This window comes from Carassius gibelio, chromosome B9, assembly GCF_023724105.1.
Source record: "Carassius gibelio isolate Cgi1373 ecotype wild population from Czech Republic chromosome B9, carGib1.2-hapl.c, whole genome shotgun sequence".
In the NCBI taxonomy this organism is placed as follows: domain Eukaryota; kingdom Metazoa; phylum Chordata; class Actinopteri; order Cypriniformes; family Cyprinidae; genus Carassius; species Carassius gibelio.
Genome location: NC_068404.1, coordinates 32512585 through 32539352, shown reverse-complemented (window position 1 = coordinate 32539352; position 26768 = coordinate 32512585). Strand labels below are relative to the sequence as shown.

At 37.1% G+C, this 26768-nt stretch overlaps 1 protein-coding gene across 20 annotated transcripts in view; it reads right to left on the bottom strand.

The window, feature by feature from the left end:
• The window catches only part of LOC127964937 (uncharacterized), a 420295-nt gene that overhangs the window by 153839 nt on the left and 239688 nt on the right, over positions 1 to 26768 (bottom strand). The window contains exon 2 of one of the 20 annotated variants that reach the window (XM_052565495.1): positions 3542 to 4485. The exons of 16 other annotated variants lie outside the window; for them this stretch is intronic. In XM_052565495.1, the coding sequence (XP_052421455.1) occupies positions 3622 to 4485 (864 nt within the window). In that variant the 3' untranslated portion in view covers positions 3542 to 3621. Of the gene's footprint in view, positions 1 to 3541; positions 4486 to 9984; positions 10929 to 16427; positions 17372 to 22870; positions 23815 to 26768 lie in introns of those variants that run through there. 3 more of the 20 variants (XM_052565494.1, XM_052565493.1, XM_052565492.1) reach the window with 3 other exon arrangements.

Here is a 26768-nt window from a genome sequence, read left to right as displayed (position 1 = left end):
TAATAATTCAAAATTATGAAAATAAAATATATAAAAAATAATGGTTTATATTTTAATATCCTTTAAAATATAATTTATTTCTGTGATGTGCAGCTGTATTTTCAGCATCATTCCTCCAGTCTTCAGTGTCACATGATCTTCAGAAATCAGTCTAATATGATGATTTATTATAAGAATTATTAATATTTGTGATGCCAAATATTATTTGGGAATCTGTGATACTTTTTTCCGGATTCTTCGATGTATACTTTTTTTTTTAAAGAACAGCGTTTATTCAAAATATAAATCTCTTCTAACAATACTAATCTTTGATTTCACTTCTTATCAATTTAATACATCCTAAAAGAGTTATAAACTTTTGAACTCTATTGTTTATTGTTAGAAAAGTCTTCTATTTTAAATAAATGCTCTTCTTTTTGACATTTCATTCATCAAAGAATCCTGAAAGAAGTATCACAGTTTCAGCAGCACAACTCTGATAATAAATCATCATATTATTCTGATTTGTGAGGATCATGTGACACTGAAGACTGGAGGAATGATGCTGAAAATCACAGAAATAAAATAGATTTTAATGTATATTAAAATAAAAAAGTTGTTTTACTTCATAATAATATTTCACTTTTTTCCTGTATTTGTGATCAAATAAATGCAGTTTTGATGAGTAAACTCCTGTAAAAACAACAACAACAACAACAACACATAAAAAATCATTCTGATCCCAAACTCTGACCGGTGTGTGTGTGTGTTTGTGTATAGCACTTATCCACTAATCCCCACAAGAATAAAGATGTTAAATATTCATCTGAGAAAACTATGTTGCATCATAATGAAAGGAAGTGTGACGTACACTTTCTGTAAACTGAGCCAAACATTTTCACTGATTTAGGGTAGAGTAAGATTATTTACAGTATTGCGCAAGTTAGTTCATACTTGGAAATAATTTTATATGCAATATTACCTTTTCTTTTCATTATCATCTTTAAGAGTTCATGATCATTTCTGTTCAACTTTATTTCTCAGTTGATGAATCCATCCACAATTCATAAAACAAAACACATGCAACTTCCTGTCATTGAAATCATTTAAAAATCAAAGCGACAGGTTAGAAAAAAAAGCCTCAGGCCCAAATATTCAGTTATCACTAATAAACTGTTTGACAAACACTTCTTGCTTCGAAGTACATATCTGAATTTAAAAAAATAAATAAATCACAAACATTCCCCAGAGTCTCAATATGAATCAACGGAGCCGCGAAAATGCTCCAAAGTGCCGATCTGAATCAACGGAGTCGCGAACATGCTCCGAAGTGGCGATCTGAATCAACCGAGTCGCGAACAGGCTCCGAAGTGCCGATCTGAATCAAGCGAGTCGCGAACAGGCTCCGAAGTGCCGATCTGAATCAACGGAGTCGCGAACATGCTCCGAAGTGCCGATCTGAATCAACCGAGTCGCGAGTCGCGAACAGGCTCCGAAGTGCCGATCTGAATCAACAGATTGTTTGTGTATAGCACTTACACACTAATCCCCACAAGAATAAAGATGTTAAATACTCATCTGAGAAAACTATGTTGCATCATAATGAAAGGATGTGTGACGTACACTTTCTGTAAACTGAGCCAAACATTTTCACTGATTTAGGGTAGAGTAAGAATATTTACAGTATTGTGCAAGTTAGTTCATACTTGAATATAATTTTATATGCAATATTACCTTTTCTTTTCATTATCATCTTATCAATCAATCAATCAACTTTATTTATATAGTGCTTTAAACCAAATACATTGCGTCAAAGCACTGAGCAACATTCATTTGGAAAACAGTGTCTCAATAATGCAAAATGATAGTTAAAGGCAGTTCACCATTGAATTCAGTTATGTCATCTCTGTTCAGTTTAAATAGTGTCTGTGCATTTATTTGCAATCAAGTCAATGATATCGCTGTAGATAAAGTGACCCCAACTAAGCAAGCCAGAGGCGACAGCGGCAAGGAACCAAAACCCGATCGGTGACAGAATGGAGAAAAAAACCTTGGGAGAAACCAGGCTCAGTTGGGGGGCCAGTTCTCCTCTGACCAGACGAAACCAGGCTGCAGCAAAGTCAGATTGTGAAGAAGAATCATCTGTTTCCTGTGGTCTTGTCCTGGTGGTCCTCTGAGACAAGGTATTTACAGGGGATCTGTATATGGGGCTCTAGTTGTCCTGGTCTCCGCTGTCTTTCAGGGCAGTAGAGGTCCTTTCTAGGTGCTGATCCACCATCATGTCTGGATTCGTACTGGATCCGGGTGGCTGCAGTGACACTCTGGTCTGGATACAGACTGGATCTGGTGGCCACGGTGACCTCGGAACAAGAGAGAAACAGACAAATATTAGCGTAGATGCCATTCTTCTAATGATGTAGAAGGTACACGTTATGTGAAGTGTTTCCGGTTCCGGTTTACCTTATTAATGCAGCCTAAAAAACCTTTAACGGATTTGGATATTAAAAGCATATTAGTATGTTATGTGTATGCCAGGTTAAAGAGATGGGTCTTCAATCTAGATTTAAACTGCAAGAGTGTGTCTGCCTCCCGAACAATGTTAGGTAGGTTATTCCAGAGTTTAGGCGCCAAATAGGAAAAGGACCTGCCACCCGCAGTTGATTTTGATATTCTAGGTATTATCAAATTGCCTGAGTTTTGAGAACGTAGCGGACGTAGAGGAGTATAATGTAAAAAGGAGGTCATTCAAATACTGAGGTGCTAAACCGTTCAGTGCTTTATAAGTAATAAGCAATATTTAAAAATCTATAGGATGTTTGATAGGGAGCCAGTGCAGCGATGACAGGACCGGGCTAATATGGTCATACTTCCTGGTTCCTGTAAGAACTCTTGCTGCTGCATTGTGGACTAGCTGTAGTTTGTTTACTAAGCGTGCAGAACAACCACCCAATAAAGCATTACAACAATCTAACCTTGAAGTCATAAATGCATGGATTAACATTTCTGCATTTGACATTGAGAGGATAGGCCGTAATTTAGATATATTTTTGAGATGGAAAAATGCAGTTTTACAAACGCTAGAAACGTGGCTTTCTAAGGAAAGATTGCGATCAAATAGCACACCTAGGTTCCTAACTGATGACAAAGAATTGACAGAGCAACCATCAAGTCTTAGACCGTGTTCTAGGTTATTGCAAGCAGAGTTTTTAGGTCGTATAATTAACACTTCTGTTTTTTCTGAATTTAGCAGTAAGAAATTACTCGTCATCCAATTTTTTATATCGACTATGCATTCCATTAGTTTTTCAAATTGGTGTGTTTCACTGGGCCGCGAAGAATTATAGAGCTGAGTATCATCAGCATAACAGTGAAAGCTAACACCATGTTTCCTGATGATATCTCCCAAGGGTAACATATAAAGTGTGAAGAGTAGCGGCCCTAGTACTGAGCCTTGAGGTACTCCATACTGCACTTGTGATCGATATGATACATCTTCATTCACTGCTACGAACTGATGGCGGTCATATAAGTACGATTTAAACCATGCTAGTGCACTTCCACTGATGCCAACAAAGTGTTCAAGTCTATGCAAAAGAATGCTGTGGTCAATTGTGTCAAACGCAGCACTAAGATCCAATAAAACTAATAGAGAGATACACCCACGATCAGATGATAAGAGCAGATCATTTGTAACTCTAAGGAGAGCAGTCTCAGTACTATGATACGGCTAAATCCTGACTGGAAATCCTCACATATACCATTTTTCTCTAAGAAGGAACATAATTGTGAGGATACCACCTTTTCTAGTATCTTGGGCAGAAAAGGGAGATTCGAGATTGGTCTATAATTAACTAGTTCTTTGGGGTCAAGTTGTGGTTTTTTTATGAGAGGCTTAATAACAGCCAGTTTGAAAGTTTTGGGGACATATCCTAATGACAATGAGGAATTAATAATAGTCAAAAGAGGACCATTAACTTCTGGAAGCACCTCTTTTAGGAGCTTAGATGGTATAGGGTCTAACATACATGTTGTAGGTTTAGATGATTTAACAAGTTTATACAATTCTTCCTCTCCTATAGTAGAGAATGAGTGGAACTGTTCCTCAGGGGGTCTATAGTGCACTGTCTGATGTGATACTGTAGCTGACGGCTGAATGGTTGCAATTTTATCTCTAATAGTATCGATTTTAGAAGTAAAGTAGTTCATAAAGTCATTACTGCTGTGGTGTTGGGAAATGTCAACACTTGTTGAGGCTTTATTTTTAATTAATTTAGCCACTGTATTGAATAAATACCTGGGGTTATGTTTGTTTTCTTCTAAAAGAGAAGAAAAGTAATCAGATCTAGCAGTTTTTAATGCTTTTCTGTAGGATATGTTACTTTCCCGCCAAGCAATACGAAATACCTCTAGTTTTGTTTTCCTCCAGCTGCGCTCCATTTTTCGGGCTGCTCTCTTTAGGGTGCGAGTATGCTCATTATACCATGGTGTCAAACTGTTTTCCTTAACCTTCCTTAAGCGTAAAGGAGCAACTGTATTTAAAGTGCTAGAAAAGAGAGAGTCCATAGTTTCTGTTACATCATCAAGTTGTTCTGAGGTTTTGGATATGCTAAGGAATTTGGATACATCAGGAAGATAACTTAAAAAAGCAGTCTTTTGCGGTAGAAGTGATGGTTCTTCGATACTTGTAACAAGAAGTAGAATTTACAATTTTGGCTATATGAAGTTTGCACAGAACTAAATAATGATCTGAGATATCATCACTTGGCTGAATAATTTCAACACTATCAACATCAATTCCATGTGACAGTATTAAATCTAGAGTATGATTTCGACAATGAGTAGGTCCTGAAACATGTTGTCTAACACCAATAGAGTTCAGAATGTCTATAAATGCTGATCCCAATGCATCTTTTTCATTATCGACATGGATATTAAAATCACCAACTATTAAAACTTTATCTGCAGCCAGAACTAATTCGGATGTAAAATCAGCAAACTCTTTAATAAAGTCTGTATGGTGGCCTGGTGGCCTGTGTACAGTAGCCAGTACAAACATAACAGGGGATTTATCATTAACATTTGTTTCTCTGGATAATGTTATATGTAGCACCATTACTTCAAACCAGTTATACTTGAAGCCTGCCCTCTGAGAAATCCTGAAAACGTTGTTATAAATTGAAGCAACACCTCCACCTTTGCCTTTTAGACGTGGCTCGTGTTTATAACAGTAATCTTGGGGGGTGGACTCATTTCAAATAATGTAATCATCAGGTTTTAGCCAGGTTTCTGTCAAACAGAGCACATCTATATTATGATCAGTTATCATATTATTTACAAAAAGTGTTTTCGTAGAAAGGGATCTGATATTCAATAAGCCAAGCTTTATCATTTGTTTATCCATATTGCATTTGTTTTTTATTTGTTGAACCTCAATTAAATTATTAACCTTAACTTGGTTTGGACGTTTTTTGTATTTTCTAGTTCGGGGAACAGACACAGTCTCTACAGTGTGATATCTAGGTGAAAGAGTCTCTATGTGCTGAGAATTAGCTGACCTCTTAAAGAGTTCATGATCATTTCTGTTCAACTTTATTTCTCAGTTGATAAATCCATCCACAATTCATAAAACACAATACATGCAACTTCCTGTCATTGAAATCATTTAAAAATCAAAGCGACAGGTTAGAAAAAAAAAGCGTCTGGCCCAAATATTCAGTTATCACTAATGAACTGTTTGACAAACACTTCTTGCTTCGAAGTACATATCCGAATTTAAAAAAATAAATAAATCACAAACAGTCCCCAGAGTCTCAATCTGAATCAACGGAGCCGCGAACATGCTCCGAAGTGCCGATCTGAATCAACCGAGTCGCGAACATGCTCCGGAAGTGCCGATCTGAATCAACCGAGTCGCGAACAGGCTCCGAAGTGGCGATCTGAATCAAGCGAGTCGCGAGTCGCGAACAGGCTCCGAAGTGCCGATCTGAATCAACCGAGTCGCGAACAGGCTCCGAAGTGCCGATCTGAATCAACCGAGTCGCGAACAGGCTCCGAAGTGCCGATCTGAATCAACGGAGTCGCGAACATGCTCCGAAGTGCCGATCTGAATCAACCGAGTCGCGAACAGGCTCCGAAGTGCCGATCTGAAAACTTCGATCAAAGAATGTAACAAATAACTCTATTTCTCTAATAACTCTACAACTCTATGAAAGACTCAGACCACGTATCTAAAAATAAATCGCTTTAGTAAAAGAGAAATAATAAGAGGAGTGAAGTTTCCTACCGTTCTGCTGTGTTTGGTCCTCACCGAAGCTCCGCGGCTCGTCTCCGCCCCTCACACGCGCGTTTACAGCACTAAATTAATAATCTTTGCTAATTATTATACATCTACTTCATTGTCAGCTTCAGGTACTTCATGTATTATTGTTCAATGAACTGTTTGATACAAAAAAAGTTGTATTTAGTAATAATTCAAAATTATGAAAATAAAATATATAAAAAATAATGGTTTATATTTTAATATCCTTTAAAATATAATTTATTTCTGTGATGTGCAGCTGTATTTTCAGCATCATTCCTCCAGTCTTCAGTGTCACATGATCTTCAGAAATCAGTCTAATATGATGATTTATTATAAGAATTATTAATATTTGTGATGCCAAATATTATTTGGGAATCTGTGATACTTTTTTCCGGATTCTTCGATGTATACTTTTTTTTTTAAAGAACAGCGTTTATTCAAAATATAAATCTCTTCTAACAATACTAATCTTTGATTTCACTTCTTATCAATTTAATACATCCTAAAAGAGTTATAAACTTTTGAACTCTATTGTTTATTGTTAGAAAAGTCTTCTATTTTAAATAAATGCTCTTCTTTTTGACATTTCATTCATCAAAGAATCCTGAAAGAAGTATCACAGTTTCAGCAGCACAACTCTGATAATAAATCATCATATTATTCTGATTTGTGAGGATCATGTGACACTGAAGACTGGAGGAATGATGCTGAAAATCACAGAAATAAAATAGATTTTAATGTATATTAAAATAAAAAAGTTGTTTTACTTCATAATAATATTTCACTTTTTTCCTGTATTTGTGATCAAATAAATGCAGTTTTGATGAGTAAACTCCTGTAAAAACAACAACAACAACAACAACACATAAAAAATCATTCTGATCCCAAACTCTGACCGGTGTGTGTGTGTGTTTGTGTATAGCACTTATCCACTAATCCCCACAAGAATAAAGATGTTAAATATTCATCTGAGAAAACTATGTTGCATCATAATGAAAGGAAGTGTGACGTACACTTTCTGTAAACTGAGCCAAACATTTTCACTGATTTAGGGTAGAGTAAGATTATTTACAGTATTGCGCAAGTTAGTTCATACTTGGAAATAATTTTATATGCAATATTACCTTTTCTTTTCATTATCATCTTTAAGAGTTCATGATCATTTCTGTTCAACTTTATTTCTCAGTTGATGAATCCATCCACAATTCATAAAACAAAACACATGCAACTTCCTGTCATTGAAATCATTTAAAAATCAAAGCGACAGGTTAGAAAAAAAAGCCTCAGGCCCAAATATTCAGTTATCACTAATAAACTGTTTGACAAACACTTCTTGCTTCGAAGTACATATCTGAATTTAAAAAAATAAATAAATCACAAACATTCCCCAGAGTCTCAATATGAATCAACGGAGCCGCGAAAATGCTCCAAAGTGCCGATCTGAATCAACGGAGTCGCGAACATGCTCCGAAGTGGCGATCTGAATCAACCGAGTCGCGAACAGGCTCCGAAGTGCCGATCTGAATCAAGCGAGTCGCGAACAGGCTCCGAAGTGCCGATCTGAATCAACGGAGTCGCGAACATGCTCCGAAGTGCCGATCTGAATCAACCGAGTCGCGAGTCGCGAACAGGCTCCGAAGTGCCGATCTGAATCAACAGATTGTTTGTGTATAGCACTTACACACTAATCCCCACAAGAATAAAGATGTTAAATACTCATCTGAGAAAACTATGTTGCATCATAATGAAAGGATGTGTGACGTACACTTTCTGTAAACTGAGCCAAACATTTTCACTGATTTAGGGTAGAGTAAGAATATTTACAGTATTGTGCAAGTTAGTTCATACTTGAATATAATTTTATATGCAATATTACCTTTTCTTTTCATTATCATCTTATCAATCAATCAATCAACTTTATTTATATAGTGCTTTAAACCAAATACATTGCGTCAAAGCACTGAGCAACATTCATTTGGAAAACAGTGTCTCAATAATGCAAAATGATAGTTAAAGGCAGTTCACCATTGAATTCAGTTATGTCATCTCTGTTCAGTTTAAATAGTGTCTGTGCATTTATTTGCAATCAAGTCAATGATATCGCTGTAGATAAAGTGACCCCAACTAAGCAAGCCAGAGGCGACAGCGGCAAGGAACCAAAACCCGATCGGTGACAGAATGGAGAAAAAAACCTTGGGAGAAACCAGGCTCAGTTGGGGGGCCAGTTCTCCTCTGACCAGACGAAACCAGGCTGCAGCAAAGTCAGATTGTGAAGAAGAATCATCTGTTTCCTGTGGTCTTGTCCTGGTGGTCCTCTGAGACAAGGTATTTACAGGGGATCTGTATATGGGGCTCTAGTTGTCCTGGTCTCCGCTGTCTTTCAGGGCAGTAGAGGTCCTTTCTAGGTGCTGATCCACCATCATGTCTGGATTCGTACTGGATCCGGGTGGCTGCAGTGACACTCTGGTCTGGATACAGACTGGATCTGGTGGCCACGGTGACCTCGGAACAAGAGAGAAACAGACAAATATTAGCGTAGATGCCATTCTTCTAATGATGTAGAAGGTACACGTTATGTGAAGTGTTTCCGGTTCCGGTTTACCTTATTAATGCAGCCTAAAAAACCTTTAACGGATTTGGATATTAAAAGCATATTAGTATGTTATGTGTATGCCAGGTTAAAGAGATGGGTCTTCAATCTAGATTTAAACTGCAAGAGTGTGTCTGCCTCCCGAACAATGTTAGGTAGGTTATTCCAGAGTTTAGGCGCCAAATAGGAAAAGGACCTGCCACCCGCAGTTGATTTTGATATTCTAGGTATTATCAAATTGCCTGAGTTTTGAGAACGTAGCGGACGTAGAGGAGTATAATGTAAAAAGGAGGTCATTCAAATACTGAGGTGCTAAACCGTTCAGTGCTTTATAAGTAATAAGCAATATTTAAAAATCTATAGGATGTTTGATAGGGAGCCAGTGCAGCGATGACAGGACCGGGCTAATATGGTCATACTTCCTGGTTCCTGTAAGAACTCTTGCTGCTGCATTGTGGACTAGCTGTAGTTTGTTTACTAAGCGTGCAGAACAACCACCCAATAAAGCATTACAACAATCTAACCTTGAAGTCATAAATGCATGGATTAACATTTCTGCATTTGACATTGAGAGGATAGGCCGTAATTTAGATATATTTTTGAGATGGAAAAATGCAGTTTTACAAACGCTAGAAACGTGGCTTTCTAAGGAAAGATTGCGATCAAATAGCACACCTAGGTTCCTAACTGATGACAAAGAATTGACAGAGCAACCATCAAGTCTTAGACCGTGTTCTAGGTTATTGCAAGCAGAGTTTTTAGGTCGTATAATTAACACTTCTGTTTTTTCTGAATTTAGCAGTAAGAAATTACTCGTCATCCAATTTTTTATATCGACTATGCATTCCATTAGTTTTTCAAATTGGTGTGTTTCACTGGGCCGCGAAGAATTATAGAGCTGAGTATCATCAGCATAACAGTGAAAGCTAACACCATGTTTCCTGATGATATCTCCCAAGGGTAACATATAAAGTGTGAAGAGTAGCGGCCCTAGTACTGAGCCTTGAGGTACTCCATACTGCACTTGTGATCGATATGATACATCTTCATTCACTGCTACGAACTGATGGCGGTCATATAAGTACGATTTAAACCATGCTAGTGCACTTCCACTGATGCCAACAAAGTGTTCAAGTCTATGCAAAAGAATGCTGTGGTCAATTGTGTCAAACGCAGCACTAAGATCCAATAAAACTAATAGAGAGATACACCCACGATCAGATGATAAGAGCAGATCATTTGTAACTCTAAGGAGAGCAGTCTCAGTACTATGATACGGCTAAATCCTGACTGGAAATCCTCACATATACCATTTTTCTCTAAGAAGGAACATAATTGTGAGGATACCACCTTTTCTAGTATCTTGGGCAGAAAAGGGAGATTCGAGATTGGTCTATAATTAACTAGTTCTTTGGGGTCAAGTTGTGGTTTTTTTATGAGAGGCTTAATAACAGCCAGTTTGAAAGTTTTGGGGACATATCCTAATGACAATGAGGAATTAATAATAGTCAAAAGAGGACCATTAACTTCTGGAAGCACCTCTTTTAGGAGCTTAGATGGTATAGGGTCTAACATACATGTTGTAGGTTTAGATGATTTAACAAGTTTATACAATTCTTCCTCTCCTATAGTAGAGAATGAGTGGAACTGTTCCTCAGGGGGTCTATAGTGCACTGTCTGATGTGATACTGTAGCTGACGGCTGAATGGTTGCAATTTTATCTCTAATAGTATCGATTTTAGAAGTAAAGTAGTTCATAAAGTCATTACTGCTGTGGTGTTGGGAAATGTCAACACTTGTTGAGGCTTTATTTTTAATTAATTTAGCCACTGTATTGAATAAATACCTGGGGTTATGTTTGTTTTCTTCTAAAAGAGAAGAAAAGTAATCAGATCTAGCAGTTTTTAATGCTTTTCTGTAGGATATGTTACTTTCCCGCCAAGCAATACGAAATACCTCTAGTTTTGTTTTCCTCCAGCTGCGCTCCATTTTTCGGGCTGCTCTCTTTAGGGTGCGAGTATGCTCATTATACCATGGTGTCAAACTGTTTTCCTTAACCTTCCTTAAGCGTAAAGGAGCAACTGTATTTAAAGTGCTAGAAAAGAGAGAGTCCATAGTTTCTGTTACATCATCAAGTTGTTCTGAGGTTTTGGATATGCTAAGGAATTTGGATACATCAGGAAGATAACTTAAAAAAGCAGTCTTTTGCGGTAGAAGTGATGGTTCTTCGATACTTGTAACAAGAAGTAGAATTTACAATTTTGGCTATATGAAGTTTGCACAGAACTAAATAATGATCTGAGATATCATCACTTGGCTGAATAATTTCAACACTATCAACATCAATTCCATGTGACAGTATTAAATCTAGAGTATGATTTCGACAATGAGTAGGTCCTGAAACATGTTGTCTAACACCAATAGAGTTCAGAATGTCTATAAATGCTGATCCCAATGCATCTTTTTCATTATCGACATGGATATTAAAATCACCAACTATTAAAACTTTATCTGCAGCCAGAACTAATTCGGATGTAAAATCAGCAAACTCTTTAATAAAGTCTGTATGGTGGCCTGGTGGCCTGTGTACAGTAGCCAGTACAAACATAACAGGGGATTTATCATTAACATTTGTTTCTCTGGATAATGTTATATGTAGCACCATTACTTCAAACCAGTTATACTTGAAGCCTGCCCTCTGAGAAATCCTGAAAACGTTGTTATAAATTGAAGCAACACCTCCACCTTTGCCTTTTAGACGTGGCTCGTGTTTATAACAGTAATCTTGGGGGGTGGACTCATTTCAAATAATGTAATCATCAGGTTTTAGCCAGGTTTCTGTCAAACAGAGCACATCTATATTATGATCAGTTATCATATTATTTACAAAAAGTGTTTTCGTAGAAAGGGATCTGATATTCAATAAGCCAAGCTTTATCATTTGTTTATCCATATTGCATTTGTTTTTTATTTGTTGAACCTCAATTAAATTATTAACCTTAACTTGGTTTGGACGTTTTTTGTATTTTCTAGTTCGGGGAACAGACACAGTCTCTACAGTGTGATATCTAGGTGAAAGAGTCTCTATGTGCTGAGAATTAGCTGACCTCTTAAAGAGTTCATGATCATTTCTGTTCAACTTTATTTCTCAGTTGATAAATCCATCCACAATTCATAAAACACAATACATGCAACTTCCTGTCATTGAAATCATTTAAAAATCAAAGCGACAGGTTAGAAAAAAAAAGCGTCTGGCCCAAATATTCAGTTATCACTAATGAACTGTTTGACAAACACTTCTTGCTTCGAAGTACATATCCGAATTTAAAAAAATAAATAAATCACAAACAGTCCCCAGAGTCTCAATCTGAATCAACGGAGCCGCGAACATGCTCCGAAGTGCCGATCTGAATCAACCGAGTCGCGAACATGCTCCGGAAGTGCCGATCTGAATCAACCGAGTCGCGAACAGGCTCCGAAGTGGCGATCTGAATCAAGCGAGTCGCGAGTCGCGAACAGGCTCCGAAGTGCCGATCTGAATCAACCGAGTCGCGAACAGGCTCCGAAGTGCCGATCTGAATCAACCGAGTCGCGAACAGGCTCCGAAGTGCCGATCTGAATCAACGGAGTCGCGAACATGCTCCGAAGTGCCGATCTGAATCAACCGAGTCGCGAACAGGCTCCGAAGTGCCGATCTGAAAACTTCGATCAAAGAATGTAACAAATAACTCTATTTCTCTAATAACTCTACAACTCTATGAAAGACTCAGACCACGTATCTAAAAATAAATCGCTTTAGTAAAAGAGAAATAATAAGAGGAGTGAAGTTTCCTACCGTTCTGCTGTGTTTGGTCCTCACCGAAGCTCCGCGGCTCGTCTCCGCCCCTCACACGCGCGTTTACAGCACTAAATTAATAATCTTTGCTAATTATTATACATCTACTTCATTGTCAGCTTCAGGTACTTCATGTATTATTGTTCAATGAACTGTTTGATACAAAAAAAGTTGTATTTAGTAATAATTCAAAATTATGAAAATAAAATATATAAAAAATAATGGTTTATATTTTAATATCCTTTAAAATATAATTTATTTCTGTGATGTGCAGCTGTATTTTCAGCATCATTCCTCCAGTCTTCAGTGTCACATGATCTTCAGAAATCAGTCTAATATGATGATTTATTATAAGAATTATTAATATTTGTGATGCCAAATATTATTTGGGAATCTGTGATACTTTTTTCCGGATTCTTCGATGTATACTTTTTTTTTTAAAGAACAGCGTTTATTCAAAATATAAATCTCTTCTAACAATACTAATCTTTGATTTCACTTCTTATCAATTTAATACATCCTAAAAGAGTTATAAACTTTTGAACTCTATTGTTTATTGTTAGAAAAGTCTTCTATTTTAAATAAATGCTCTTCTTTTTGACATTTCATTCATCAAAGAATCCTGAAAGAAGTATCACAGTTTCAGCAGCACAACTCTGATAATAAATCATCATATTATTCTGATTTGTGAGGATCATGTGACACTGAAGACTGGAGGAATGATGCTGAAAATCACAGAAATAAAATAGATTTTAATGTATATTAAAATAAAAAAGTTGTTTTACTTCATAATAATATTTCACTTTTTTCCTGTATTTGTGATCAAATAAATGCAGTTTTGATGAGTAAACTCCTGTAAAAACAACAACAACAACAACAACACATAAAAAATCATTCTGATCCCAAACTCTGACCGGTGTGTGTGTGTGTTTGTGTATAGCACTTATCCACTAATCCCCACAAGAATAAAGATGTTAAATATTCATCTGAGAAAACTATGTTGCATCATAATGAAAGGAAGTGTGACGTACACTTTCTGTAAACTGAGCCAAACATTTTCACTGATTTAGGGTAGAGTAAGATTATTTACAGTATTGCGCAAGTTAGTTCATACTTGGAAATAATTTTATATGCAATATTACCTTTTCTTTTCATTATCATCTTTAAGAGTTCATGATCATTTCTGTTCAACTTTATTTCTCAGTTGATGAATCCATCCACAATTCATAAAACAAAACACATGCAACTTCCTGTCATTGAAATCATTTAAAAATCAAAGCGACAGGTTAGAAAAAAAAGCCTCAGGCCCAAATATTCAGTTATCACTAATAAACTGTTTGACAAACACTTCTTGCTTCGAAGTACATATCTGAATTTAAAAAAATAAATAAATCACAAACATTCCCCAGAGTCTCAATATGAATCAACGGAGCCGCGAAAATGCTCCAAAGTGCCGATCTGAATCAACGGAGTCGCGAACATGCTCCGAAGTGGCGATCTGAATCAACCGAGTCGCGAACAGGCTCCGAAGTGCCGATCTGAATCAAGCGAGTCGCGAACAGGCTCCGAAGTGCCGATCTGAATCAACGGAGTCGCGAACATGCTCCGAAGTGCCGATCTGAATCAACCGAGTCGCGAGTCGCGAACAGGCTCCGAAGTGCCGATCTGAATCAACAGATTGTTTGTGTATAGCACTTACACACTAATCCCCACAAGAATAAAGATGTTAAATACTCATCTGAGAAAACTATGTTGCATCATAATGAAAGGATGTGTGACGTACACTTTCTGTAAACTGAGCCAAACATTTTCACTGATTTAGGGTAGAGTAAGAATATTTACAGTATTGTGCAAGTTAGTTCATACTTGAATATAATTTTATATGCAATATTACCTTTTCTTTTCATTATCATCTTATCAATCAATCAATCAACTTTATTTATATAGTGCTTTAAACCAAATACATTGCGTCAAAGCACTGAGCAACATTCATTTGGAAAACAGTGTCTCAATAATGCAAAATGATAGTTAAAGGCAGTTCACCATTGAATTCAGTTATGTCATCTCTGTTCAGTTTAAATAGTGTCTGTGCATTTATTTGCAATCAAGTCAATGATATCGCTGTAGATAAAGTGACCCCAACTAAGCAAGCCAGAGGCGACAGCGGCAAGGAACCAAAACCCGATCGGTGACAGAATGGAGAAAAAAACCTTGGGAGAAACCAGGCTCAGTTGGGGGGCCAGTTCTCCTCTGACCAGACGAAACCAGGCTGCAGCAAAGTCAGATTGTGAAGAAGAATCATCTGTTTCCTGTGGTCTTGTCCTGGTGGTCCTCTGAGACAAGGTATTTACAGGGGATCTGTATATGGGGCTCTAGTTGTCCTGGTCTCCGCTGTCTTTCAGGGCAGTAGAGGTCCTTTCTAGGTGCTGATCCACCATCATGTCTGGATTCGTACTGGATCCGGGTGGCTGCAGTGACACTCTGGTCTGGATACAGACTGGATCTGGTGGCCACGGTGACCTCGGAACAAGAGAGAAACAGACAAATATTAGCGTAGATGCCATTCTTCTAATGATGTAGAAGGTACACGTTATGTGAAGTGTTTCCGGTTCCGGTTTACCTTATTAATGCAGCCTAAAAAACCTTTAACGGATTTGGATATTAAAAGCATATTAGTATGTTATGTGTATGCCAGGTTAAAGAGATGGGTCTTCAATCTAGATTTAAACTGCAAGAGTGTGTCTGCCTCCCGAACAATGTTAGGTAGGTTATTCCAGAGTTTAGGCGCCAAATAGGAAAAGGACCTGCCACCCGCAGTTGATTTTGATATTCTAGGTATTATCAAATTGCCTGAGTTTTGAGAACGTAGCGGACGTAGAGGAGTATAATGTAAAAAGGAGGTCATTCAAATACTGAGGTGCTAAACCGTTCAGTGCTTTATAAGTAATAAGCAATATTTAAAAATCTATAGGATGTTTGATAGGGAGCCAGTGCAGCGATGACAGGACCGGGCTAATATGGTCATACTTCCTGGTTCCTGTAAGAACTCTTGCTGCTGCATTGTGGACTAGCTGTAGTTTGTTTACTAAGCGTGCAGAACAACCACCCAATAAAGCATTACAACAATCTAACCTTGAAGTCATAAATGCATGGATTAACATTTCTGCATTTGACATTGAGAGGATAGGCCGTAATTTAGATATATTTTTGAGATGGAAAAATGCAGTTTTACAAACGCTAGAAACGTGGCTTTCTAAGGAAAGATTGCGATCAAATAGCACACCTAGGTTCCTAACTGATGACAAAGAATTGACAGAGCAACCATCAAGTCTTAGACCGTGTTCTAGGTTATTGCAAGCAGAGTTTTTAGGTCGTATAATTAACACTTCTGTTTTTTCTGAATTTAGCAGTAAGAAATTACTCGTCATCCAATTTTTTATATCGACTATGCATTCCATTAGTTTTTCAAATTGGTGTGTTTCACTGGGCCGCGAAGAATTATAGAGCTGAGTATCATCAGCATAACAGTGAAAGCTAACACCATGTTTCCTGATGATATCTCCCAAGGGTAACATATAAAGTGTGAAGAGTAGCGGCCCTAGTACTGAGCCTTGAGGTACTCCATACTGCACTTGTGATCGATATGATACATCTTCATTCACTGCTACGAACTGATGGCGGTCATATAAGTACGATTTAAACCATGCTAGTGCACTTCCACTGATGCCAACAAAGTGTTCAAGTCTATGCAAAAGAATGCTGTGGTCAATTGTGTCAAACGCAGCACTAAGATCCAATAAAACTAATAGAGAGATACACCCACGATCAGATGATAAGAGCAGATCATTTGTAACTCTAAGGAGAGCAGTCTCAGTACTATGATACGGCTAAATCCTGACTGGAAATCCTCACATATACCATTTTTCTCTAAGAAGGAACATAATTGTGAGGATACCACCTTTTCTAGTATCTTGGGCAGAAAAGGGAGATTCGAGATTGGTCTATAATTAACTAGTTCTTTGGGGTCAAGTTGTGGTTTTTTTATGAGAGGCTTAATAACAGCCAGTTTGAAAGTTTTGGGGACATATCCTAATGACAATGAGGAATTAATAATAGTCAAAAGAGGACCATTAACTTCTGGAAGCACCTCTTTTAGGAGCTTAGATGGTATAGGGTCTAACATACATGTTGTAGGTTTAGATGATTTAACAAGTTTATACAATTCTTCCTCTCCTATAGTAGAGAATGAGTGGAACTGTTCCTCAGGGGGTCTATAGTGCACTGTCTGATGTGATACTGTAGCTGACGGCTGAATGGTTGCAATTTTATCTCTAATAGTATCGATTTTAGAAGTAAAGTAGTTCATAAAGTCATTACTGCTGTGGTGTTGGGAAATGTCAACACTTGTTGAGGCTTTATTTTTAATTAATTTAGCCACTGTATTGAATAAATACCTGGGGTTATGTTTGTTTTCTTCTAAAAGAGAAGAAAAGTAATCAGATCTAGCAGTTTTTAATGCTTTTCTGTAGGATATGTTACTTTCCCGCCAAGCAATACGAAATACCTCTAGTTTTGTTTTCCTCCAGCTGCGCTCCATTTTTCGGGCTGCTCTCTTTAGGGTGCGAGTATGCTCATTATACCATGGTGTCAAACTGTTTTCCTTAACCTTCCTTAAGCGTAAAGGAGCAACTGTATTTAAAGTGCTAGAAAAGAGAGAGTCCATAGTTTCTGTTACATCATCAAGTTGTTCTGAGGTTTTGGATATGCTAAGGAATTTGGATACATCAGGAAGATAACTTAAAAAAGCAGTCTTTTGCGGTAGAAGTGATGGTTCTTCGATACTTGTAACAAGAAGTAGAATTTACAATTTTGGCTATATGAAGTTTGCACAGAACTAAATAATGATCTGAGATATCATCACTTGGCTGAATAATTTCAACACTATCAACATCAATTCCATGTGACAGTATTAAATCTAGAGTATGATTTCGACAATGAGTAGGTCCTGAAACATGTTGTCTAACACCAATAGAGTTCAGAATGTCTATAAATGCTGATCCCAATGCATCTTTTTCATTATCGACATGGATATTAAAATCACCAACTATTAAAACTTTATCTGCAGCCAGAACTAATTCGGATGTAAAATCAGCAAACTCTTTAATAAAGTCTGTATGGTGGCCTGGTGGCCTGTGTACAGTAGCCAGTACAAACATAACAGGGGATTTATCATTAACATTTGTTTCTCTGGATAATGTTATATGTAGCACCATTACTTCAAACCAGTTATACTTGAAGCCTGCCCTCTGAGAAATCCTGAAAACGTTGTTATAAATTGAAGCAACACCTCCACCTTTGCCTTTTAGACGTGGCTCGTGTTTATAACAGTAATCTTGGGGGGTGGACTCATTTCAAATAATGTAATCATCAGGTTTTAGCCAGGTTTCTGTCAAACAGAGCACATCTATATTATGATCAGTTATCATATTATTTACAAAAAGTGTTTTCGTAGAAAGGGATCTGATATTCAATAAGCCAAGCTTTATCATTTGTTTATCCATATTGCATTTGTTTTTTATTTGTTGAACCTCAATTAAATTATTAACCTTAACTTGGTTTGGACGTTTTTTGTATTTTCTAGTTCGGGGAACAGACACAGTCTCTACAGTGTGATATCTAGGTGAAAGAGTCTCTATGTGCTGAGAATTAGCTGACCTCTTAAAGAGTTCATGATCATTTCTGTTCAACTTTATTTCTCAGTTGATAAATCCATCCACAATTCATAAAACACAATACATGCAACTTCCTGTCATTGAAATCATTTAAAAATCAAAGCGACAGGTTAGAAAAAAAAAGCGTCTGGCCCAAATATTCAGTTATCACTAATGAACTGTTTGACAAACACTTCTTGCTTCGAAGTACATATCCGAATTTAAAAAAATAAATAAATCACAAACAGTCCCCAGAGTCTCAATCTGAATCAACGGAGCCGCGAACATGCTCCGAAGTGCCGATCTGAATCAACCGAGTCGCGAACATGCTCCGGAAGTGCCGATCTGAATCAACCGAGTCGCGAACAGGCTCCGAAGTGGCGATCTGAATCAAGCGAGTCGCGAGTCGCGAACAGGCTCCGAAGTGCCGATCTGAATCAACCGAGTCGCGAACAGGCTCCGAAGTGCCGATCTGAATCAACCGAGTCGCGAACAGGCTCCGAAGTGCCGATCTGAATCAACGGAGTCGCGAACATGCTCCGAAGTGCCGATCTGAATCAACCGAGTCGCGAACAGGCTCCGAAGTGCCGATCTGAAAACTTCGATCAAAGAATGTAACAAATAACTCTATTTCTCTAATAACTCTACAACTCTATGAAAGACTCAGACCACGTATCTAAAAATAAATCGCTTTAGTAAAAGAGAAATAATAAGAGGAGTGAAGTTTCCTACCGTTCTGCTGTGTTTGGTCCTCACCGAAGCTCCGCGGCTCGTCTCCGCCCCTCACACGCGCGTTTACAGCACTAAATTAATAATCTTTGCTAATTATTATACATCTACTTCATTGTCAGCTTCAGGTACTTCATGTATTATTGTTCAATGAACTGTTTGATACAAAAAAAGTTGTATTTAGTAATAATTCAAAATTATGAAAATAAAATATATAAAAAATAATGGTTTATATTTTAATATCCTTTAAAATATAATTTATTTCTGTGATGTGCAGCTGTATTTTCAGCATCATTCCTCCAGTCTTCAGTGTCACATGATCTTCAGAAATCAGTCTAATATGATGATTTATTATAAGAATTATTAATATTTGTGATGCCAAATATTATTTGGGAATCTGTGATACTTTTTTCCGGATTCTTCGATGTATACTTTTTTTTTTAAAGAACAGCGTTTATTCAAAATATAAATCTCTTCTAACAATACTAATCTTTGATTTCACTTCTTATCAATTTAATACATCCTAAAAGAGTTATAAACTTTTGAACTCTATTGTTTATTGTTAGAAAAGTCTTCTATTTTAAATAAATGCTCTTCTTTTTGACATTTCATTCATCAAAGAATCCTGAAAGAAGTATCACAGTTTCAGCAGCACAACTCTGATAATAAATCATCATATTATTCTGATTTGTGAGGATCATGTGACACTGAAGACTGGAGGAATGATGCTGAAAATCACAGAAATAAAATAGATTTTAATGTATATTAAAATAAAAAAGTTGTTTTACTTCATAATAATATTTCACTTTTTTCCTGTATTTGTGATCAAATAAATGCAGTTTTGATGAGTAAACTCCTGTAAAAACAACAACAACAACAACAACACATAAAAAATCATTCTGATCCCAAACTCTGACCGGTGTGTGTGTGTGTTTGTGTATAGCACTTATCCACTAATCCCCACAAGAATAAAGATGTTAAATATTCATCTGAGAAAACTATGTTGCATCATAATGAAAGGAAGTGTGACGTACACTTTCTGTAAACTGAGCCAAACATTTTCACTGATTTAGGGTAGAGTAAGATTATTTACAGTATTGCGCAAGTTAGTTCATACTTGGAAATAATTTTATATGCAATATTACCTTTTCTTTTCATTATCATCTTTAAGAGTTCATGATCATTTCTGTTCAACTTTATTTCTCAGTTGATGAATCCATCCACAATTCATAAAACAAAACACATGCAACTTCCTGTCATTGAAATCATTTAAAAATCAAAGCGACAGGTTAGAAAAAAAAGCCTCAGGCCCAAATATTCAGTTATCACTAATAAACTGTTTGACAAACACTTCTTGCTTCGAAGTACATATCTGAATTTAAAAAAATAAATAAATCACAAACATTCCCCAGAGTCTCAATATGAATCAACGGAGCCGCGAAAATGCTCCAAAGTGCCGATCTGAATCAACGGAGTCGCGAACATGCTCCGAAGTGGCGATCTGAATCAACCGAGTCGCGAACAGGCTCCGAAGTGCCGATCTGAATCAAGCGAGTCGCGAACAGGCTCCGAAGTGCCGATCTGAATCAACGGAGTCGCGAACATGCTCCGAAGTGCCGATCTGAATCAACCGAGTCGCGAGTCGCGAACAGGCTCCGAAGTGCCGATCTGAATCAACAGATTGTTTGTGTATAGCACTTACACACTAATCCCCACAAGAATAAAGATGTTAAATACTCATCTGAGAAAACTATGTTGCATCATAATGAAAGGATGTGTGACGTACACTTTCTGTAAACTGAGCCAAACATTTTCACTGATTTAGGGTAGAGTAAGAATATTTACAGTATTGTGCAAGTTAGTTCATACTTGAATATAATTTTATATGCAATATTACCTTTTCTTTTCATTATCATCTTATCAATCAATCAATCAACTTTATTTATATAGTGCTTTAAACCAAATACATTGCGTCAAAGCACTGAGCAACATTCATTTGGAAAACAGTGTCTCAATAATGCAAAATGATAGTTAAAGGCAGTTCACCATTGAATTCAGTTATGTCATCTCTGTTCAGTTTAAATAGTGTCTGTGCATTTATTTGCAATCAAGTCAATGATATCGCTGTAGATAAAGTGACCCCAACTAAGCAAGCCAGAGGCGACAGCGGCAAGGAACCAAAACCCGATCGGTGACAGAATGGAGAAAAAAACCTTGGGAGAAACCAGGCTCAGTTGGGGGGCCAGTTCTCCTCTGACCAGACGAAACCAGGCTGCAGCAAAGTCAGATTGTGAAGAAGAATCATCTGTTTCCTGTGGTCTTGTCCTGGTGGTCCTCTGAGACAAGGTATTTACAGGGGATCTGTATATGGGGCTCTAGTTGTCCTGGTCTCCGCTGTCTTTCAGGGCAGTAGAGGTCCTTTCTAGGTGCTGATCCACCATCATGTCTGGATTCGTACTGGATCCGGGTGGCTGCAGTGACACTCTGGTCTGGATACAGACTGGATCTGGTGGCCACGGTGACCTCGGAACAAGAGAGAAACAGACAAATATTAGCGTAGATGCCATTCTTCTAATGATGTAGAAGGTACACGTTATGTGAAGTGTTTCCGGTTCCGGTTTACCTTATTAATGCAGCCTAAAAAACCTTTAACGGATTTGGATATTAAAAGCATATTAGTATGTTATGTGTATGCCAGGTTAAAGAGATGGGTCTTCAATCTAGATTTAAACTGCAAGAGTGTGTCTGCCTCCCGAACAATGTTAGGTAGGTTATTCCAGAGTTTAGGCGCCAAATAGGAAAAGGACCTGCCACCCGCAGTTGATTTTGATATTCTAGGTATTATCAAATTGCCTGAGTTTTGAGAACGTAGCGGACGTAGAGGAGTATAATGTAAAAAGGAGGTCATTCAAATACTGAGGTGCTAAACCGTTCAGTGCTTTATAAGTAATAAGCAATATTTAAAAATCTATAGGATGTTTGATAGGGAGCCAGTGCAGCGATGACAGGACCGGGCTAATATGGTCATACTTCCTGGTTCCTGTAAGAACTCTTGCTGCTGCATTGTGGACTAGCTGTAGTTTGTTTACTAAGCGTGCAGAACAACCACCCAATAAAGCATTACAACAATCTAACCTTGAAGTCATAAATGCATGGATTAACATTTCTGCATTTGACATTGAGAGGATAGGCCGTAATTTAGATATATTTTTGAGATGGAAAAATGCAGTTTTACAAACGCTAGAAACGTGGCTTTCTAAGGAAAGATTGCGATCAAATAGCACACCTAGGTTCCTAACTGATGACAAAGAATTGACAGAGCAACCATCAAGTCTTAGACCGTGTTCTAGGTTATTGCAAGCAGAGTTTTTAGGTCGTATAATTAACACTTCTGTTTTTTCTGAATTTAGCAGTAAGAAATTACTCGTCATCCAATTTTTTATATCGACTATGCATTCCATTAGTTTTTCAAATTGGTGTGTTTCACTGGGCCGCGAAGAATTATAGAGCTGAGTATCATCAGCATAACAGTGAAAGCTAACACCATGTTTCCTGATGATATCTCCCAAGGGTAACATATAAAGTGTGAAGAGTAGCGGCCCTAGTACTGAGCCTTGAGGTACTCCATACTGCACTTGTGATCGATATGATACATCTTCATTCACTGCTACGAACTGATGGCGGTCATATAAGTACGATTTAAACCATGCTAGTGCACTTCCACTGATGCCAACAAAGTGTTCAAGTCTATGCAAAAGAATGCTGTGGTCAATTGTGTCAAACGCAGCACTAAGATCCAATAAAACTAATAGAGAGATACACCCACGATCAGATGATAAGAGCAGATCATTTGTAACTCTAAGGAGAGCAGTCTCAGTACTATGATACGGCTAAATCCTGACTGGAAATCCTCACATATACCATTTTTCTCTAAGAAGGAACATAATTGTGAGGATACCACCTTTTCTAGTATCTTGGGCAGAAAAGGGAGATTCGAGATTGGTCTATAATTAACTAGTTCTTTGGGGTCAAGTTGTGGTTTTTTTATGAGAGGCTTAATAACAGCCAGTTTGAAAGTTTTGGGGACATATCCTAATGACAATGAGGAATTAATAATAGTCAAAAGAGGACCATTAACTTCTGGAAGCACCTCTTTTAGGAGCTTAGATGGTATAGGGTCTAACATACATGTTGTAGGTTTAGATGATTTAACAAGTTTATACAATTCTTCCTCTCCTATAGTAGAGAATGAGTGGAACTGTTCCTCAGGGGGTCTATAGTGCACTGTCTGATGTGATACTGTAGCTGACGGCTGAATGGTTGCAATTTTATCTCTAATAGTATCGATTTTAGAAGTAAAGTAGTTCATAAAGTCATTACTGCTGTGGTGTTGGGAAATGTCAACACTTGTTGAGGCTTTATTTTTAATTAATTTAGCCACTGTATTGAATAAATACCTGGGGTTATGTTTGTTTTCTTCTAAAAGAGAAGAAAAGTAATCAGATCTAGCAGTTTTTAATGCTTTTCTGTAGGATATGTTACTTTCCCGCCAAGCAATACGAAATACCTCTAGTTTTGTTTTCCTCCAGCTGCGCTCCATTTTTCGGGCTGCTCTCTTTAGGGTGCGAGTATGCTCATTATACCATGGTGTCAAACTGTTTTCCTTAACCTTCCTTAAGCGTAAAGGAGCAACTGTATTTAAAGTGCTAGAAAAGAGAGAGTCCATAGTTTCTGTTACATCATCAAGTTGTTCTGAGGTTTTGGATATGCTAAGGAATTTGGATACATCAGGAAGATAACTTAAAAAAGCAGTCTTTTGCGGTAGAAGTGATGGTTCTTCGATACTTGTAACAAGAAGTAGAATTTACAATTTTGGCTATATGAAGTTTGCACAGAACTAAATAATGATCTGAGATATCATCACTTGGCTGAATAATTTCAACACTATCAACATCAATTCCATGTGACAGTATTAAATCTAGAGTATGATTTCGACAATGAGTAGGTCCTGAAACATGTTGTCTAACACCAATAGAGTTCAGAATGTCTATAAATGCTGATCCCAATGCATCTTTTTCATTATCGACATGGATATTAAAATCACCAACTATTAAAACTTTATCTGCAGCCAGAACTAATTCGGATGTAAAATCAGCAAACTCTTTAATAAAGTCTGTATGGTGGCCTGGTGGCCTGTGTACAGTAGCCAGTACAAACATAACAGGGGATTTATCATTAACATTTGTTTCTCTGGATAATGTTATATGTAGCACCATTACTTCAAACCAGTTATACTTGAAGCCTGCCCTCTGAGAAATCCTGAAAACGTTGTTATAAATTGAAGCAACACCTCCACCTTTGCCTTTTAGACGTGGCTCGTGTTTATAACAGTAATCTTGGGGGGTGGACTCATTTCAAATAATGTAATCATCAGGTTTTAGCCAGGTTTCTGTCAAACAGAGCACATCTATATTATGATCAGTTATCATATTATTTACAAAAAGTGTTTTCGTAGAAAGGGATCTGATATTCAATAAGCCAAGCTTTATCATTTGTTTATCCATATTGCATTTGTTTTTTATTTGTTGAACCTCAATTAAATTATTAACCTTAACTTGGTTTGGACGTTTTTTGTATTTTCTAGTTCGGGGAACAGACACAGTCTCTACAGTGTGATATCTAGGTGAAAGAGTCTCTATGTGCTGAGAATTAGCTGACCTCTTAAAGAGTTCATGATCATTTCTGTTCAACTTTATTTCTCAGTTGATAAATCCATCCACAATTCATAAAACACAATACATGCAACTTCCTGTCATTGAAATCATTTAAAAATCAAAGCGACAGGTTAGAAAAAAAAAGCGTCTGGCCCAAATATTCAGTTATCACTAATGAACTGTTTGACAAACACTTCTTGCTTCGAAGTACATATCCGAATTTAAAAAAATAAATAAATCACAAACAGTCCCCAGAGTCTCAATCTGAATCAACGGAGCCGCGAACATGCTCCGAAGTGCCGATCTGAATCAACCGAGTCGCGAACATGCTCCGGAAGTGCCGATCTGAATCAACCGAGTCGCGAACAGGCTCCGAAGTGGCGATCTGAATCAAGCGAGTCGCGAGTCGCGAACAGGCTCCGAAGTGCCGATCTGAATCAACCGAGTCGCGAACAGGCTCCGAAGTGCCGATCTGAATCAACCGAGTCGCGAGTCGCGAACAGGCTCCGAAGTGCCGATCTGAATCAACCGAGTCGCGAACAGGCTCCGAAGTGCCGATCTGAATCAACGGAGTCGCGACCATGCTCCGAAGTGCCGATCTGAATCAACCGAGTCGCGAACAGGCTCCGAAGTGCCGATCTGAAAACTTCGATCAAAGAATGTAAAAAATAACTCTATTTCTCTAATAACTCTACAACTTTATGAAAGACTCAGACCACGTATCTAAAAATAAATCGCTTTAGTAAAAGAGAAATAATAAGAGGAGTGAAGTTTCCTACCGTTCTGCTGTGTTTGGTCCTCACCGAAGCTCCGCGGCTCGTCTCCGCCCCTCACACGCGCGTTTACAGCACTAAATTAATAATCTTTGCTAATTATTATACATCTACTTCATTTTCAGCTTCAGGTACTTCATGTATTATTGTTCAATGAACTGTTTGATACAAAAAAAAGTTGTATTTGGTAATAATTCAAAATTATGAAAATAAAATATATAAAAAATAATGGTTTATATTTTAATATCCTTTAAAATATAATTTATTTCTGTGATGTGCAGCTGTATTTTCAGCATCATTCCTCCAGTCTTCAGTGTCACATGATCTTCAGAAATCAGTCTAATATGATGATTTATTATAAGAATTATTAATATTTGTGATGCCAAATATTATTTTGGAATCTGTGATACTTTTTTCCGGATTCTTCGATGTATACTTTTTTTTTTAAAGAACAGCGTTTATTCAAAATATAAATCTCTTCTAACAATACTAATCTTTGATTTCACTTCTTATCAATTTAATACATCCTAAAAGAGTTATAAACTTTTGAACTCTATTGTTTATTGTTAGAAAAGTCTTCTATTTTAAATAAATGCTCTTCTTTTTGACATATCATTCATCAAAGAATCCTGAAAGAAGTATCACAGTTTCAGCAGCACAACTCTGATAATAAATCATCATATTATTCTGATTTGTGAGGATCATGTGACACTGAAGACTGGAGGAATGATGCTGAAAATCACAGAAATAAAATAGATTTTAATGTATATTAAAATAAAAAAGTTGTTTTACTTCATAATAATATTTCACTTTTTTTCCTGTATTTGTGATCAAATAAATGCAGTTTTGATGAGTAAACTCCTGTAAAAACAACAACAACAACAACAACACATAAAAAATCATTCTGATCCCAAACTCTGACCGGTGTGTGTGTGTGTTTGTGTATAGCACTTATACACTAATCCCCACAAGAATAAAGATGTTAAATATTCATCTGAGAAAACTATGTTGCATCATAATGAAAGGAAGTGTGACGTACACTTTCTGTAAACTGAGCCAAACATTTTCACTGATTTAGGGTAGAGTAAGATTATTTACAGTATTGCGCAAGTTAGTTCATAATTGGAAATAATTTT